Source organism: Bos javanicus, chromosome 7 (genome assembly GCF_032452875.1).
Source record: "Bos javanicus breed banteng chromosome 7, ARS-OSU_banteng_1.0, whole genome shotgun sequence".
NCBI classification, from domain to species: Eukaryota; Metazoa; Chordata; class Mammalia; order Artiodactyla; family Bovidae; genus Bos; species Bos javanicus.
Genome location: NC_083874.1, coordinates 52952244 through 52971248, shown reverse-complemented (window position 1 = coordinate 52971248; position 19005 = coordinate 52952244). Strand labels below are relative to the sequence as shown.

Sequence of the window (19005 nt, the reverse complement as noted above, 5' to 3'; positions counted from 1 at the left end):
GGCAGCTCTTCATCCCTGTAGATCAGCTCTTCACCCCTGCAGATCAGAGGTCTCAGCTCTGCAGAGTGAGCTTTGTAGAGCTAGGGAAGTACAGTTTCAAGGCCAGAGCAAGTTCATCTCCTCTCACTTGCATCAGCTTGGATAGGCTTCACGTGAAGCAATTCCATCTTTCTGTGTGTCTCAGAGGATGGTAGGGAACAGGACTCAGCATGTAACGAGTTTAGGGTGGTGATGCCCTTTAGCAACCCTAGCTTACCTGGCAGACGAGCTCTCATTGCTGTTTCAGATGGCACTCCTGTAAGTTACCATCCTCCACCCTGGCCCAGCCAGCCCCTGGTCTGGGACCCCATCTCCACCACGAGTGGCCAGAAGCTTCAGCAAGCAAGAGCTTGGTCCCCAGTGCTCAGGAGGTCCATGCAGACCACCAGATGCTCTTCAATACCTACACAAGCGCACGCACATGTGCGTGCACACACACACACACACACACACACTGCACAGGTCAACTATCTGGGATTTCTGAAGCAGGGTGGGTGGGGGTCTAGAATAACCCTGCTTTGCACTCCCACGGCTCTATGCACAAAATCCAGCAACGGTTTGGTCAGAGCTCCTTTGGGGTCAACTAGAGGGCACCCTGATTTCGCCAAGAAACACGTGTTCAATTCCATATGTGAGCCCTGCTTTTGCTGACAGGCCATGACTGTGGCTGCGAAGGGAGGGGAAGCAGGTGGATTCTGTCTGTTTTGGGGGTGACAAAAGTGGAGTGCACTGGCAGTTAAAGCTCAGAATGAAGGTGGAAGAGAAAGCAGTAAAAGCAAGGGCCCGGCTGGCGTCAGGTGACAACTGCTTCTTACTTAGACACTGTATACTTAACAAAACTACTGAACTAGGTTATCAGGTATGATGCATTTTAAGTTATCTATTTTTTTAAAAAATTCAACATTAATAACAAACATAGGACTTAACCTAATAGGAAAGTCAACTTTCTGGTTCTGACAGTCTACTACAATTATACAAGGTATTACTGGGGAAAGCAAGGTGAAAGCCTCACAGCAATTCTCTGAACTATTTTTGCAACTTCCTCTAAGTCAAACTATTTCAAAACAAGTTGTTTTAAAAATTATCAAGCACAGAAAGATATTACTGCATCTAAAATATTATTAAGGTCAAAAATCTAAATTTGAGGTTTTATGTAAACCCTCAGCTTTCTCAAAATTTGAAGTTTTGTGTAAATCCTCAGCTTTCTCATCAAATAAGATGTTTAATAATAAAACTATGACTGTCTAGTCATAACAAAAGAGTCTAAAATGCAGTACTTAGGTGCAGTCTCAAAAATGACAGAATGATCTCTGTTCATTTCCAAACCAAACCATTCAGACACAGTAATCCAAGTCTATGCCCCAACCACTAATGCCTAAGAAGGTTCTATGATGACCTACCAGATCTTCTAGAACTAACACCAAAAAAAGATGTCCTTTTCATCACAGGGGACTGGAATGCAAAAGTAAGAAGTCAAGAGATACCTGGAGTAAGCAAGTTTGGCCCTGGAGTGCAAAATGAAGCAAGGCAAAGGCTAACAGAGTTTTGCCAAGAGAACGCACTGGTCATAATAGCAAACAGCCTCTTCCAACAACACAAAAGGAGACTCTACATATGGACATCACCAGGTACTCAATACCAAAATCAGATTCATTATATTCCTTGCAGCCAAAGATGGAGAAGCTCTAATACAGTCCGCAAAAACAATACCAGGAGCTGACTCAGATCATGAACTCCTTATTGCAAAATTCAGACTTAAATTGAAGAAAGTAGGGAAAATGGCTAGACCATTCAGGTATGACCTAAATCAAATCCCTTACAATTATATAGTGGAAGTGACAAATGGATTCACGCGATTAGATCTGATAGATTGCCTGAAGAACTATGGATGGATGTTTGTGACATTGTACAGGAGGCAGTAATCAAGACCATCCCCAAGAAAAAGAAATGCAAAAAGGCAAAACGGTTGTCTGAAGATGCCTTACAAATAGCTGAGAAAAGAAGAGAAGGGAAAGGCAAAGGAAAAAAGGAAAGATATACGCATATTAATGCAGAGTTCCAAAGAACAGCAAGGAGAGATAGCAAGCCTTCCTCAGTGATCAGTGCAAAGAAACAGAGGAAAACGATAGAATGGGAAAGACTAGAGATCTCTTCAAGAAAATTAGAGATAGCAAGGGAACATTTCATGCAAAGATGGGCACAATAAAGGACAGAAACAGTATGAACCCAAGAGAAGCAGAAGATATTAAGAGGTGGCAAGAATACACAGAAGAACTATTTAAAAAAAAATCTTAATGACCCATATAACCACAAAGGTGTGATCACTCATCTAGAGTCAGACATCCTAGAGTGTGAAATCAAGTGGACTTTAGAAAGCATCACTATGAACAAAGCTAGTGGAGGTGACAAAATTCCAGCTGAGCTATTTCAAATCCTAAAAGATGCTGCTGTGAAAGTGCTGCACTCAATATGCCAACAAATTTGGAAAACTCAGCAGTGGCCACAGGACTGGAAAAGGTCAGTTTTCATCCCAAACCTAAAGAAAGGCAATGCCAAAGAATGTTCAAACTACTGCACAAATGCACTCATCTCACATGCTAGCAAAGTAATGCTCAAACTTCTCCAGGCCAGGCTTCAACAGTACGTGAACGGTGGTGAACTTCCAGATGTTCAAACTGGATTTACAAAAGGCAGAGGAACCAGAGATCAAATTGCCAACATCCACTGGATCATACAAAAAGCAAGAGAATGTCAGAAAAATATCTACTTCTACTTTATTGACTATGCTAAAGTCTTTGACTATATGGATCACAACAAACTGTGGAAAATTCTTAAAGAGATGGGAAGAGCAGACCACCTTACCTGCCTCCTGAGAAAGCTGTATGCAGGTCAAGAAGTAACAGTTAGAACTGGTCATGGAACAACGGACTGGTTCCAAATGTGAAAGGAGTACGTCAAGGCTGTATATTGTCATCCTGCTTATTTAACTTACATGCAGAGTACATCAGGCAAAATGCCAAACTGGATGAAGCACAAGCTGGAATCAAGATTTCCAGAAGAAATACCAATAACCTCAGACATGCAGATGACACCACCCTTATAACAGAAAGCGAAGAGGAACTAAAGAGCCTCTTGATGTAAGTGAAAGGGAACAGTGAAAATGCTGGCTTAAAATGCAACATTAAAAAAACCTAAGATCATGGCATCTGGTCCCATCACTTCATGGGAAATAGATGGGGAAACAATGGAAACAGTGACAGACTTTATTTTCTTGGGCTCCAAAATCACTGTAGATGGTGACTGCAGCCACGAAATTTAAAAATGCCTGCTCCTTGGAAGAAAAGCTATGACAAACCTAGACAGCATATTAAAAAGCAGAGACATTACTTTGCCGACAAAGGTCCGTATAGTCAAAGCTATGGTTTTCCAGTAGTCATGTATGGATGTGAGAGTTGGACCATAAAGAAAGCTGAGAGCCAAAGAATTGATGCTTTTGAACTGTGGTGTTGGAAAAGACTCTTCAGAGTCCCTTGGACTGCAAGGAGATCCAAGCAGTCCACCCTAAAGGAGATCAGTCCTGAATATTCACTGGAATATTGAAGTATTGAATATTGGAAGTATGGAATATTGAAGCTCCAATACTTTGGCCACCTGCTGGGTAAGATTGAAGGCAGGAGGAAAATGGCATTACAGAGGATGAGATGGTTGGATGGCATCACCGACTCAATGGACATGAGTTTGAGCAAGGTCCGAGAGTTGGTGACTGACAGGGAAGCCTGGTGTGCTACAGTCCATGGGGTCACAAAGAGTCAGACAGGACTGACTGACTGAACTGTACTGATGACTGTTTAAGAAAAGCTGTACTGTCACAAGAACATCTAGGATGATAGCGGTACTCTATTTCTTGATTCAGGTCTTAATTACAAAATTGTATGCATTATAAATATTATTAACATTCTGTATTCTTGTTTTTGCACTTCTCAGTATGTGAGATATAATTTCATAATAAAATGATAAAATTAGTAATAATAATAAAACCAATCACTGGATTGTTGAGTGATTAAATCAGTGCATACATGTAAAGTACTGGCAAATAATAACATTCATATATTAGCCATCAATTAGATTTTATTTGACATTAATTCATAGTCATTAGGAAAGAGTCTGGAAGAACATAGAAACAACAAAACCATCAGTAGCCACTATCCTGAATGATGTTTTTTTGTTGTGTTTTTTTTTTAATAAAAGTATGGTTGATTTACAGTGTTTCAGGTATATAACACAATGATTCAGTTATATATACATGTGTTCTTTTTCAGATTTGTTTCCATTATAAGTTATTACAAGATACTGAATTTATTTCCCTGTGCTTCTTGTTCTTGTTGTTTAGCTATATTATATGTAATACTGAATGACAAGGTTGCAAAGGACTTTTATTTTTGCTGATATTCTAATCTTCCCACAATCAATACAAGTTAAAAACAAACCTACAGTTCTTAGGTTAAAAAAATGCTTTAAAAAAATTTGAATGTGCATACTGTTTCCATATAACACATGGAAGAAAACTGGGGGAGAGAGTTTATAACAAAAACAAAATAACAGATCCTACCGGAAGTCTGACTTTTCTCAGTGTCTCATAGTAGTTAGTCGCGTGTGTCCCACAGCCCATGGTTCTCAAAAAATATGGAGAGAGCATGGGGTGGAACACAGCCATGCAGGTCAAAAAATGTAATGGAGATATATTTTTAACCACACATGTAATCCCATGTCCAAATATACCTCATACACGTAGGTACATATTACCAAAGAGAGGAGATATTAAATGTAGGTTAAATCTAGTTATGGGAAGCTCCTTGGCAGGCGGTAACCAAAAGCACAGAGACCATTCTGTAAGTTCCCCACAATATGGCTCCCATGGCTGTCCCAACCCCAGCGCCTCCTGCGGACCTATGGCTGCCTGCCTTCTCCCACTGCCACCACCTCCCTCACTGACACCAACCATAGGGAACGCTGAAGAACCACGACAAGCCAGGCCAGCATCTAGAGGCGCCGGGCATCCTGCCCCTGCCTCCCTGAGGCTCACCTGCCAGCAGGCTGTTGCAGGGGGTGGGCGGGTTCCTGCTGCCCTGGACCCAGGCCCCCCCCCGCCTCCCTCCACAGGCAGGGTCCCAGGTAAACCGCTGCTGGAAAGCTGCCCCTGATCCACCGGGCTCCATTACGTGAAAATAAAACACCAGCCTGTTCTGGGCCTGCCCAGCACATTACTGGGAGGAAGCTATAAAAGCTGCCAACACGGGTTACCTCAAGCATGTTCCTTCTCAAATATGCCGGGAGCGAGGCATGGCCTTTCCTCTCTTCCCCGCCTTCCATCTTTGAGGCAAAGGCTTTCTGTGTCCTGTTTATTGACATCCTCGCCTCTTGGCTGGTCCAGCTGCGCCAGAGCCAGTTGCCCTCCTGGCCATTCAAAGTGCCCCCGTTCCGACCCACTGCCTGTAATGCGTACTTCCAGACCGCACAGCCCACTGGCTGCTCAAAGTCTGGCTCTGAAACCAAATAAAAAGCTTTTCATTTACACTCCAGTTTATGTGCAGCAGCTCAAAAGCCTTATTTTCATGTCTTAGGCAGCTCCCACCTGAATAAATTCGCTCTAAGTGCCACTTTTCCTTTTGTGGATTATAAAGCAGTGAGGAGGGCTGAGGGATGGCCCTGCAGGATGCCACAGGCAGGCAAGGATGCAAAGTGACCCCTTGGAGACCAAGACAACTGATCGATGCCAGGACCCTCGACAATGCACACCACAGCCCTGGAAGGGCAGAAACCACAGCTACTCTCAGCTTTGTCATAGTTGAAAGCACAGCCCTGCCCAGTCCTGGTTCCAAATCCCAGCTCTGCAGATTTCTCAGTGTGTATCCTTGGGACATGGGCCTGCCTTAGAGCTTATTTCTTTACATATAAATAGGGACAACACCTCAGGGAGGGGCTACTCTAATGACTGAACCTGACGATAAAATACATAAAGTTCTTACCACAGTAACTGGCACATAGAAAGCCCCTGAGAGATAGCATCCATTATCACTCAAATTCATTTTTAAGTGTGTGAAGGATGTACTTGATGCTAGGTGCCAGGTATAAGCAAAATCAACATGGTCCCTGGCTTCAAGGACTCACAGGGCAAAGGGCAACAATCCTAACCCTTTGGGACCTCTACTACAATGGCTGTGCACACACAAGACAGGGAAGGAGGGCTAAACCTGCCTGGGAAGATCTGGAAACAATGAATGTCTAAAACATTCAACTCATTTAAGGCTGATGTTATCTGGTGGTTTCCAGCCTGGTCTCATTTCCCACCTATCTCTCCCCGCCGCTCCCCCTCCTGGGGGCCTTCCCACTATACCAGCCCCACCCTGCGGCCTCTGCCTGGGATGTGCCCCCCTCCCCCAATATTCCCATGATTGGCACCCTTGCTTCACTAGGGTTTCTGCTCACATGTCACCTTCCTGGTCACTCCAAAAAGACTTCTGTCCCCTTCTGCTGCTGTATTATTCTGCACTCACCAATACTGCATTCAAATCTATCTGCCTGCTTTTTTATTGTGCACCTTCTCCACTAGGATGGGATCTCCGTGGGCATGGGGACTTGGTTCATCGCTGTGAACTCTGAATCTAAAACAGTGCGGAATCAAATTAATGAGCCACAGTTAGAAACTGGGGACTCCTCACCCGTAAAGCACGAGGCTAAGAGTGTCATGTACATGGGCATTTAATCCTTACCACATACTACTGACCTCTTCTGCTGGGCCATCACCAAGAAGAGTGGAGGTGAATCACTCTAGGAGTGCCATAGCCAGCCCTAGTCTTTCCCATCATCCTTCCAAACTTCTGATAAACAGCTCCCAGGGAAACATCCCAAGAAGTAAGTTAAACCCAAGGTCTCTCCTGTATCTGAGAAGCTTACCCTCCAGAGTCTGCCCTTCCTAAAGATCAGAAAGGGCTCCACAAGTCCTACACAACCAAACAGCCACCATGTATTAGATGCTTCTTGTTGTGGTTTAGTCACTCAGTCGTGTCCAAGTCTTTGCAACCCCATGGACTGTAGCCCACCAGGCTTTGCTGTCCATGGGATTCTCCAAGCAAGAATACTAGATGGGGTTGCCATTTCCTTCTCCAGGGGACCTTCCCAGATCAGGGATGGAACCTGCATCTCCTGCACTGATAGGTGGGTTCTTTACCCCTGAGCCACCAGTTAAGTCCGCATTGGCTACTCATGTACAGACTTTGTCTCACATCCTCCCCACACTCTGCTTCATAGTCATGACCCCTCAATCTAGAGGGGAAACCAAGGGTCAGAAAGGTTAACTCACTTTTCATGAACACACAGTTAAGAAGTGTCAGAGCTAGGAATCTGAAACCCTGGTTTGTCTGATTTAAAAGGCCATGCCATTACCCACTATTTCGCCAGTGCCTCTGGGTGCCCACACGGGTTCTCCCCTAGCTTGGGTCAGCCTCCTTGGTCACTGATGGTGCACAGCAGATCAGAGAGCATGAGCTCTGGGCCCGACAGACACACTTTCCCCACTTCCACCAGCTGGGTCCTGCCCAGGGGCCACCGAAGGCTGGGTCAGAGGCTCCCTCTGCTTCACAGGAGAACTGCTCCAGGAAGGCAGAAGACAGGGGCTCTGCCAGCACCTAGCAAGTACTCAACCCACTTTAAGTACATGAGCCCCAAACTCTCCGTGCAGGTCAGCATCATCTGTGAACAAGTTATATGATTTATTAAAGTCTCAGTTTACTTTTCTATGGAAGAGATGGTCATTTACCTGCCTTCAGTTATTAGTCAAAGAGGTGAAACACGTCAAATGCTTACAGCAGTACCTGGCCCGTGAGAAACACTCAATAAATGTTAGCTCATCATTGCATCCTATTTCGTAACCTTGACATCTCTCATCTGGTTCAGGGATTTGACCCCAGCCTGCCTGACCCCAGGCCACTTCAAGGTTGACATTAACATACCCACCCAGTGACCAGCAACACGGTAGAGAGAAATGCTATGTTTCAGTAAAAAACTACAGCACACCCGTGCTGCCAAGTCACTTCAGTCATGTCTGACGCTGTGCAACCCCACAGACGGCAGCCCACCAGGCTCCCCCGTCCCTGGGATTCTCCAGGCAAGAACACTTGAGTGGGTCGCTACTTCCTTCTCCAGTGCATGAAAGTGAAAAGTGAAAATGACGTAGCTCAGTCATCAGTACACCCTTATGGGTATCCAATTCTGGTCCTGCTCTTTGTCATTGACATAGTTTTCACCTCTTGGTAAACTGCAATTTTTACTTTGTTACCCCCCTGTAAATTGGATTGGATCCTGCCATCTTAGACATTTCTGTCCTCACCAAATTCTCCATTCTTCTAGTTTCCCACTTTTTCCCACCCTCCTGGCATGGATTCCTTGAGAACTACAACCTGACCACCCAGTTCCTTATCGGAAGTCCAAGCTGGTGGTGGCTGACCTTCCCCTCCAGATCTAAAGAAGTCTCACAAGCTGAAGCCAGACTACAATGTGATAAAAACTTCAAAAGACTCATCACCACAGCAGATCGTGAACTCTCTCATTTAAATGCCTGACAGTTCACACTATCCAGCAAACACCCTCCACTGCATGAGGCCAACAGATGGTTCAGCTGGTCCTGCATGAACGAAGGGTGACTGAGCAAGAAACGAACTTACACCGTTCAAAAGAAGAATGCACCCTCTGTCCTTGAACAAGAGGATGGGCGACAAAGACTCTCCCCTTGATCAAACTTTTGCTGGCTTCTCTGAGCCCAGAGCCCTCTTCTCAAAGGCCCCTGACCTTGGCCTTCCTAGGCAGGCCTACATAGCCCAGTCTTCGCAAGAATCCTGCTAAGTCAGTTCAGAGACAATCTCCCACCTTTGATGTGTCAGTCCTTGGCCTGCCTTTAGCAAGAATTCTGTTAGATCAGTTTAGTAAGCATCCCCTACCCTGGATGCCTCCTCTTAGTAATTTTCCATCCACTGAGGCCTTCATCCTGCTGCTTGGGGCTAAATCCCCACCTGTTGTTGTGTTCAGAGTTCAACCTGATACTGCAGTACCCCTACTGCAATACCCCTGAATAAAACGTTCTTTATTATTCTAACAAGCATCAAAATAATTTTTTCTTTAACTACCCTAAGGCTTGCTTCAAGTAGGAGGGCCTCCCTTCCTGAAAATTCTCCAGTCATGTCTCCGTTAAATCCCATCCCAGATCTCCTGCAAGTAACCTTTCTCTTCTGCTCAGCACGAGCAAACCTCCAACAACCAAGGAGCTGCTTCCCTGCCCTATGGATCTTTGCCTCTCTCAGGCTGGCTGCCAGCCCACCACTTCCCAGCCGTCTATGCACGCAGAGAACACGAAAAAACAGAAATGCATTCCCCATCTGGAAACGCCTCAGAGCTAAACATTATGTAGGATGTGATGGTGTTCGTCTACCCAAAGCGAGACTAAGAGAAACACCGAGACAGGAGGAGACTGCTGCCGAAGGCCAGTGCGTCAGCAAGAGCTAAATTTAGCACCCAAAGCCTCTAACTTCATTCTTTTAGGAAGAAAGAGCAGCAGAAGAAAAAAATGTATGCACATATTTAAATGAAAAAACCTTTGAGAGAGGGAGAGAGTCCACATCCTTAGTGACCTGAAGAAATGCATGAGGAGGGACCACTCTTGGGGACCCTGCCTCAAGTCAGGTGGGGGGGTCTTTTGGACCCAGTGAACGCATGATACAAAGGAAGCTGCAGACTGAGAAATCCAAACATTAAGTGCTGAGGGCAAGGAGAACAGGTGGATTCCAAAAAGTTACCAATTCTGGAAAAACCCGTAACACAGGTTTTCAAACAGATTTTGTCTTCTAGTAGAGTGGCTAGTATAAAAACATACATCAAAAAAATAAATAAATAAAAATTAAAACATACATCATCTAGGCCCCACTGCCTCCAGGGAGGGTCTGGAAACCTGGGGGAAGAGATGGAGACGTTCCAAGTGATGCAAAGTGGTCATCTGAGCACACATGGGGAGCCTCAGCTCTGTCTGTAGCCAGCTCTGCCCGGTTGAGCCATTTCCCCATCTCTGGGCTAAGGATAACTGTCTGTGAAATAACAGTACAGCCTGGCTGCACTGAGACATTATAACATGGGGAGACACACTCTGATCTGGATTTATGTGTGGGGAAGCTGGTGGACATAATCAGATTCTACCCCACTCCCACCAGAATCAAGACTTCTGCCTTGACCTTGATAAAAGATCCTAACTTAAGGGATTTCACCACGCTCTTAGAAATGTATCAGTTCCCACAAAGGGCTAATAATCTCACTGTAAACAGAGTCCTCATAAGTCAGTAAGAAAAATACAAGAACCTCAACTGGAAAATGAATGAAGGACCTGAGCAATTCACAAAAACATGCAATAACTTAATTCTAGGGGCGAGGGGGCGGAATGAGACTCCTTACTGGTAACAAGAAAAAGGACATAATTAAAATAAAAATGAGAGAGCTTTCCCCACATGTCAATTAGCAAGTTCCTAAAATCTCAATAATACCCAGCAAGGGCTGGGACTCAAAGAATTTCAAATCCTAGTGTATCATCAGTAGACAGCAAGGCAGCCTGACTTAACCAGGGGCAACCTGGCCAGATGACATCCCAAGCCACCTAATAATTCTGTGAGGGGAAGCACACTGACTGAAACCGTCACTATGGCCAGGCACCACAGTAACCATGTGCATGAGTTGTTTTACAACAGGAGGTCCTGGTAAGGAACACAGAACTAATAAGCCACCACCGACCGGAAGAGTTCATAGATCAAGAACTTCTTATTTTCAGCATATGAGTCAGAAATCACTCAGCCATGATTAATAGAAGCCACCAAAGTTGACATGGGATGGCTTAAGTGGAGAAAAATGGAATTCATTAGCTCACGTTACTGGGTTGTCCGGAGCACACATATAGCTTCAGGCATGACTGGATCTAGGTGTTCAAACATCAGGGCTCTATTTGTCTGACTTTCTCCCTTTAATGACCAAGATATTCACCAACAGAACCAATAAATTGCCTTGAGTGGAAGAAATTTTTCAATAAAAAAGATATTCGCCAACAGGCTTATATTTATACCCTATCAATCCCAGCAAAAGTACATCATCTTCCCCAAGAGCTCTGGGAGAGAAGTGCCAGGAAGGACTCAACTGGCTACATTCAACAGCCTACTCCTAGGGACACAGGGCAAAGGAGTGCCTTCCAGTCACACGGAAAAGGTATTCTCTTCCTAGAAGGGAGTGGGAGCTGCTGGAAAGGAAAAAAATCAGTTCCACCTTAATGAATCTCTCCCACTTTAAGAACACGTTAGTTTCTTGGCACAGGCATTCACTGGCAGTGGTAGGCATGAATGACACCATCAAGCTGGGGTTACTTTGCCACCAAGGCAAAATGAATTATTAGTGTACATTCAGACTACAACAACAATCTAAGTGAGAATGCATTTTTTTTAACTCACATTTGAGGTATGAGTTACATATAGTAAGATTCACCCTTTTTAGTAAAGAGTTCTACCAATGTTAGTGAATGCACACAGCTATGTGTGACCACCACCACAATCAGGATATAGAACATTTCCATATCCCCCACTCCCAGCCCCTAGCAACCACTGATTTGCTCTGAAGCCTTGTAACTGAGTACCATGAAGTTATATTTCCAGAATATCATAAAGTTCTTCAATGTGCAGCCTTTTAAGTCTGGGAGCAACCCACTCCAGTACTATTGCCTGGAAAATTCCATGGATGGAGGAGCCTGGTAGGATCCAGTCCATGGGATCCCAAAGAGTCGGACACAACTGAGCAACTTTACTCACTTTCTTTCACTTAGAACGCACTTGAGATTCATCTATGTCGGTGCACGTGTCAAGTAGTTCACTCCTTTTATTGCTGATCATTGATACACCCCCCGCAACACACACACACCCCATACCCCAAATGCGTAAATTTCCTATAAGTACCCAGGAACATGGGTTACATCCAAGAGCAAAATAACATTTTTACTTTATTCTCGTGGCACTTTCATTTTAATGGTAAGAAACCAAAAATGGATACACACACACAGTTCATCCGGAAGTAAGAAATGACATGAATCTAAACAGAGCAGGCTGGCACATGGAGGGGGTGGTGCCACTGCAATAAAGGATCAAGAAGAGCCTCCGAGGGACGCACAGCAGGCAAGGCAGACACCTTACTACATTCCAGACAGATGGAATCACCGGAGCAGAGGCCTGAGATCTAAATGGGCTTGGGGTGTTTGAGGAACAGCAAGCTGCCCAGAGGCTGCAGGGATCACAAACATGGAGAGGACAGGAGATGAGGTGGGAAGGAGGGCAGGGCCTCACAGACAAGGGTGATGAAACCTTTGTGTTTCACCCAAGTGAGATGGCTAACTGTCTAATCCAGACACCCCACACCCTCTGCCTTCTCCACACCAACACACAAGAGGCTGGGTCCTGCTGGAGACCTTTCCAGAGCCTCCCAGTAAGAGCCACAGCAAATCCCACCTCCACACCCACCACCTCCCCTGCTCTGACACTTCACAGAGCAAGCTCCTTGGAGCCTGCCTGCGACACCACTTGCTACCCATATACACTGGGTCCTATGTCTTCCCAGCAGGACCAGCTACATCCTTTGCCAGTCCCAGAAGGGACTGCCAGATAAAATGGGTTAACCTTGAATTTCAGATATACCATGAGTATTTTTTAATGAAAGTATGTCCCAGATACTGCATGGGACCTACCTGGGCCTCTCTTCCAGCTACTTTACAGAGGAAACAAGTATCAGCCTCTCCGTACTACACTCTCCACAGCTGCTTCCTCACCCACGCAGACAGTCTCCGCCTCAGCCCTGGATCCAACACACTCCTGCCTATTCAGTTTTTTGTACCATGTATTCCCCTTCTCCTCTCTGCATCTTCAACTTCTGGTCTCCCAGACGTCTACTATTCTCCTGCAGTTCAACATGCTCCAGTCTTCCCCAGTTTGTTAAACCTTCCCTGGATCCTCCCATACTATTACCCTTCCCTCCGTGTTCAGATACTTTGAATGATGTATCACCTTCCCTCGACTTCCTCACCTCCCCATGTCCAGTCAACTCCCCACTCCCTGGCCGTCTCCTCCTGAACTCAAGGACACTGCTCTTGCTACAATCATCAGTGACCTTCTCGGCATTCAATTCTCAAGTGCCATCTTTCTCTCCATCTTAAAGCTCTCTTGGCTTGGCTTCAGTGACACCAAATTTCCTGGCTTACTCTATTGGAGGCAGCTTCTTCACAGTTGGCTCCTCCTCCATATACACTGGGATCCTGACTCTCTGTCCCGGACTCTCCATGGACACAGTCCATGCTCACCCTCAGTGGAAACCATAGGGTCTACATGAGGAAGAAGTCCTCATCTCTCTACACTTCTCTCCTGAGCTTCAGATTCTAATGAATACAAGGCAGCTCCACTGTTACCTCCTTGAACTCAACATGTCCAAAATCAAACTAAACCAGGAAAGAGTGGACTCATATTCCCAACCTCCCTCACCCCTGGCATCACCTCCTATTTTCCACATGTGACTGGCACATCCATTAATCCATTTCCAAGTCACAAACTCAGGTTTCAACCTTGGCTCTTCTTCCTCCTTCTCTCGGATATAGAAATCCTATCAGTTCTGTTCTCTAAGTGTCTCTTGATTACATATATTCTCTCCCCTGTTTCAGTTACTGCTCTCTCCCCACTAATGGAATCTCAACAGCCTCCCAGCCCGGCCTGTTCCCAGTCTTGCCCCTTCTGTTTGCACCCAGCAGCCCCATCCCTCAAGACCGCCTCTCAAAGGATAGACCAAGGTTCTCTCAATATACCTCAATCCTCAGCCAGACCACACCGTCTCTGGCCTCCCTCCAGGCTTCTGCACAGCCCGCTTCCTCTGCCCAGCGCTCCTTCCACCCCGTTTACGTCCTCACTCCCCAGCAGAGCTAGCCGACTCACCAGCCACAGCAGTCAGCAATGGAGAGGGTGCCAGTACACTCGGGTTCCCTGGGTTCCAGCCACGGTCTCCCCACTTCACGGGTGTGTGCTTTTAACCCTTCAGGAAAGGAGGAGTGATAATTGAGAGGACGTCATTGGTTAGGTACCAAACCATCTCCGCTCCTTCCTAACAGAACCCCAAATCTGTTCAGGGGCCACATGCTCATTCCAGTGAACCCATCATGATTGGTATAACTTATAGAAACCTGCCTTCTTTTTGCCCGTGATTAATTCTGGCCAATGCAATGTAAGAGGAAATCTACAGAGGACTCTTGGAAAATACGACACTAGTCTTTTAGAACCAGGCAAGAGAACCCCCTGCTCAGGGCCCCAACGGGAGGAGGGTCCCATTGATCACAGACCACAGGTACAAGTTAAACAACACACTGGCACCCCATCCCTCAGAGTCACACAGCATCATCCATAACCCTCAACATCTGCTTTGAAGACTAACACAGTTCAGGTCCCAAAGAAATACTTCACACCTCTTGCCCTAGGTCTTGAAAACAAAAGGTAACTGCGTCCAACGGAGAAGGTTGGTAGATGTGCTTTGGCCAGCTGAAGAGACAAAGACAAACACTGCTGTAGAGTGTTGGGAGCACTTGAGAGCAGACAAATGAGCTTGTCAAACCCTTCCTCTCAACACAAATACAACACGTTCTTGCAAAATGAGAAATTCAGGAAGGCTGAACGTCATGAGAAATTCAGAGCAGGAAGAATCTTCGTCCTTTTGGTCACTGGCCAGCCACTGCCAACCTTAGGCCCACCAATCCCAGATTTGTTGGTTGGTTATTTTTTTTTAAGATTTTTTTGATGTAGGCCATTTTTAAAGTTCTTATTGAATTCATTACAATATTGCTTCTATGTTTTATGTTTTGGTTTTTTGGCCATAAGGCATGTGGGACCCTAGCTCCTCAACCAGGGTTGGAATCCACACCCCCTGCATTGGGGAGCAAAATCTTAACCACTGGATCCAACGCAGTCTCCAGATTTCTTGTTTAATCAACAATCAATGTCATTCTGATTAAAGCCACTGTAAGGCTTTGACTTGAGGTAAGTGACTAGCAAATTGCTCAGTTTTGAGTACTCACTATGAGCCAGCACAATGCTGAAGAGGAGGCTCTTGCAGCACTGCTCGGCACATAGTAGGGTGCCATGCAATTCACCATCTTAACTGAGTACTTTTCAGAGTTAAAAGAGGGTACATAAAAAACAATGTCAGAACCAGAGGACCTTACCAGGCCAGCTAAGAATTATCACGCTATTGTTAGCTCTTCTTCCCGTGTATTAACTTGAACAATATTCTCTGTTCCCCAAATCTTCATGAAGGGCCCACAGCACCCTTCAGGTGCTCTGCTGCAGCACTGCTCACAGTCTGTAGCTCAAGGATGTCTTACAAGTCCATCTACCTGAGCAGACAGCAGCTCTAAGGAGGTGGGGGCTGGGTGTGTTCTGTCCTCCACTGCAGGCACCCTCAGGGCCTCCTGAAGAGTGGGTGCTCAATTTCTTCTGCAAAATGAACTCATCTGGTCTCTCCTGTGGATGCCTGCCTGACCCTGGTGATGCCACTATAGAGTGAAATGCCCTTACATTTTCATTTGGGTTCTGTGGGAATGGGCCCTTTACTTCCTTCACTAACATGTCCCCTGAAGTCCTAAATGCAGTGCCCAGGAGGTAACAGTACTCAGGCAATGCCTGCTGTGCTTCCAGCATCCTTTCCAACAACCAGGTAACACCTGGGGATTTTAACAACAGAGGGAAGGTGAACCTAGCATTCCTACTGCACTGTATCTAGTTATAACGTCTTGTTTCAGAAGATTGAGGATCAAGACGAGGGAACCCATCCTACCTAGGCACTAGGCTTTATTTCTCTCTTGTCATGTGACTTTTTTAAGCTGTGCTTTTCTGGCAGAAGCTCGCATGTATCTCACCGGATGAGGAGGAACCCAACTTCCTAGCCCCTTCCACCCCCAGACATGGCTCTCTATATCATGAGATAGTAATCCATCTCTTCCAGCAGACCCCAGAGCACAAAATCCTCTCCCAAGAAGGAAAAGACCAGTCCAACACAGGCTTCAATGAGCAAGAAAGGAAGGACAGAAGGAAACACAAAGGCTGCTCTCTTTCCCGCCTGCCTTCTTTTCACATGCAATCAGCCCACAGTCCCTTTGGGAGTCAGATACAACGGTGGCCAAGCAGTTCAGCTGCCTCACCCCAGCTGCCTACCGCCATCCAACCCCACTGGCAGAGCCCCATTCCACTCTCCAGAAGAAGACAAGTCCTGCTCTGGACTTTCATGAGCATCAAGGACCAGCTGCGGTTTGGGGGCTAACATCCTACCAGCTGTCCAGCTGCCTGCAGCCATGCCAGAGACATCACTCTACTGGGGACCCTCCCCTGGCAGCCAATCAAATCCATCATGGCCCACTTTACATCACCTCTCCTATGGTCTGCTCTCAGGCAACCCGTCCTGCAGAACACAAGTGGTGGTGAAAGCCATGCAAATACTTAAACAGCTCCCATAAGACATTACCCACTTTGTTGTTCCCACACTGTGTGGGATTTCAGAAACATGCCTTACCTTTCACTACCCAGGGGGACTCTTTCTCCATCAATGAGGGATCCTTTTTCTTTTCCCCCTCATTAATGCAGATGTCACTGGAGCAGCCATTAAACCTAAAATGAAATTTTGAGGTAATTATCTGTCTTTAGACATAGAAGAAGGCCTTACAAGGTAAAGTAAATTCTTTCTGGAATTTTGTGGATTTTTCTTCCTGACCCTTTATATCTCACTTTCCTACTTTATAGGACTTAAATTTTTTTTCCTGAGTCAACTTCACTGGCTAAAAAAAGAAACATTTCTGGTTGTGGGAGGAAGGGAGGGGGAAACAAGCAAATACAATGGGGTCCCCTGGCCCCCATCTGTTCCGAATCTTCCCCTCACAGGATGTAATGTCTAAAAAGCAAGAAAAATACTCCTTCCTCTTCCAATATTAGGCAGGATCTTGCATGCTAAGAGAAGAATGTCTGGTTACTCTGTGGGTTTTCATCTGTTTTTTAACTCACATATGGCCAAATTACCCTGGCCGCCCAATCCCATTTCCCCCTCTCCCCCAAAACCTCAGGTGCTCAGCAGGGCTCACGGCTAGCAAAGTGCATCCTGGTTTAGCCAAGGAGCCCCCACCCCTCCACACCACACCACCAACCCCTCTGGCACAAAAGATTTGCTCTAAGCCTCCCCAATAACTTCTGCAGATTTCTTAGCTGATGACCTGCCAAAGGGAAGCCAGGACCCCTCCGAGGAAGTAGGCCACGTGCTCAGTTGCTCAGTTGTGTCCGACTCTTTGCAACCCCATGAACTGTAGCCCTCTAGGCTCCTCTGCCCATTGGATTCTCCAGGCAAGAATACTGGAGTGAGTCGCCATTTCCTCCTTCAGGAAGTGGGCCACCCAGGAAGGTAAAATGAGTGGGCTCACTGGTCTGCACTTCTCCTGCGCCCTCATGTCCTGCTTCCAGGGACGACACAGGCGCAGATGAACACGTGCAGCCAAGGCCAGCGCATTCCAACAGGAAGGACGTTCCCCAGTAGCTGCTACAATCCTACCAATGCCTTTCCAAGACAGCGAGAGCGCTATTTATAGGAAGGGGAGCCGACTGGGCAAGGCCAGTCCCACCAACCCTTCTTCCCAGCTTCTGTAGTTCTCCTTCAAATTAAGTGAAGAGGGCTTCCTCCCTGAATTACCCAATTTTTACAAGGGCAGAGCTCTCATTTAAATGACTGAGAAACCCTGACTGAGATGGCAAAGGATCTGCTTGATCTGCCCCTCCCTCTCTGGCCCTCCAGGTTCCTCTACTCTGGCCCCACAGCCACCTATGTTTTTCCCACATCATACACCTAGGATTTCAGAAACACTCCTTTCTGCCCTCCCTGACCCGAGTTCCCTCATGCATCTTGGCATGTGCTCCAAATTATCGTTCCTTCCTGCACACCCCTTCTTATCACAACCAACAAGACCCTGTGTGCTCTACCCTGGCGTGCTACCCCCTCCCTGCTGTTCCTCAATATGTCCCAGGGACTTTGCACTTGCTGTTGCCCCTACCCAGACCACGTTCTTCTGGGTGTTTGAAATTCTGGCTCCTTCACATGATATAAATTTCTGCCTTAAAATCACCCCCCTAGATGGGCCTTGCTCATAGAAACCATCTCCATTATTCTCTCCTTGCTCTATCCCACATGCCACACAAAACAGTCAAAAAAAAATTTTTTTAAGGGGAAGAGGAAGAGGAGCCCTCTTGGGATCAGCTCTCTGCTCTCTAAAACCAAGCCCAAAGAATGAACGTGCAGACACAGGAGTGGAAGGGGAGGGTGGAACAAATTGGGAGAGCTGGATTGACATATATATACTACGGTGTATAAAATGGCTAGCTAGTAGGAAGCTGCTGTGTAGCACAGGGAGCTCAGCTCAGTGCTGTGTGATGACCTAGAGCAGCGGGATGGGGGGATGCGGGAGGGAGGCTCAAGAGGGAATCCATCTAGTGTACTTATAGCTGATTCACTTCACTGTACAGCAGAAACTAACATAACATTGTAAAAGCAATCATGTGCGCCTGCTAAGTTGCTTCAGTCTTGTCTGACTCTTTGAGACCCTATGGATTGTAGCTGCCAGGCTCCTCTGTCCATGGGATTTTCCATGCAAGAATACTGGTGTGGGTTGCCATGCCCTCCTCCAGGGGATCTTTTTGAGCCAGGGCAATTACTCCAATAATAAAATAAAAATAAAACAAATTAAAAAAATAAATAAATAAAACCAAGCCCAGCTTTGTCCCCATCTTCCTTTGTCCCCATCTTCCTGACTTTCTCTGCCCCTCTACGACCAGCCCCCGCCAA

General features: G+C 46.2%; 1 protein-coding gene across 10 annotated transcripts in view; it reads right to left on the bottom strand.

Annotated features, from left to right (window-relative positions):
* The window catches only part of LOC133251412 (uncharacterized), a 391267-nt gene that overhangs the window by 265450 nt on the left and 106812 nt on the right, over positions 1 to 19005 (bottom strand). For all 10 annotated transcript variants that reach the window (XR_009737610.1, XR_009737606.1, XR_009737602.1 and 7 more), the window contains exons 4-5: positions 16699 to 16793; positions 14079 to 14175 (exon numbers count right to left, since the gene is read on the bottom strand). Coding sequence is in view for 1 of the 10 variants with exons in the window: in XM_061423823.1 (XP_061279807.1) it covers positions 14079 to 14175; positions 16699 to 16793 (192 nt within the window). In the remaining 9 variants the exon portion in view is untranslated. The remainder of the gene's footprint in view (positions 1 to 14078; positions 14176 to 16698; positions 16794 to 19005) is intronic.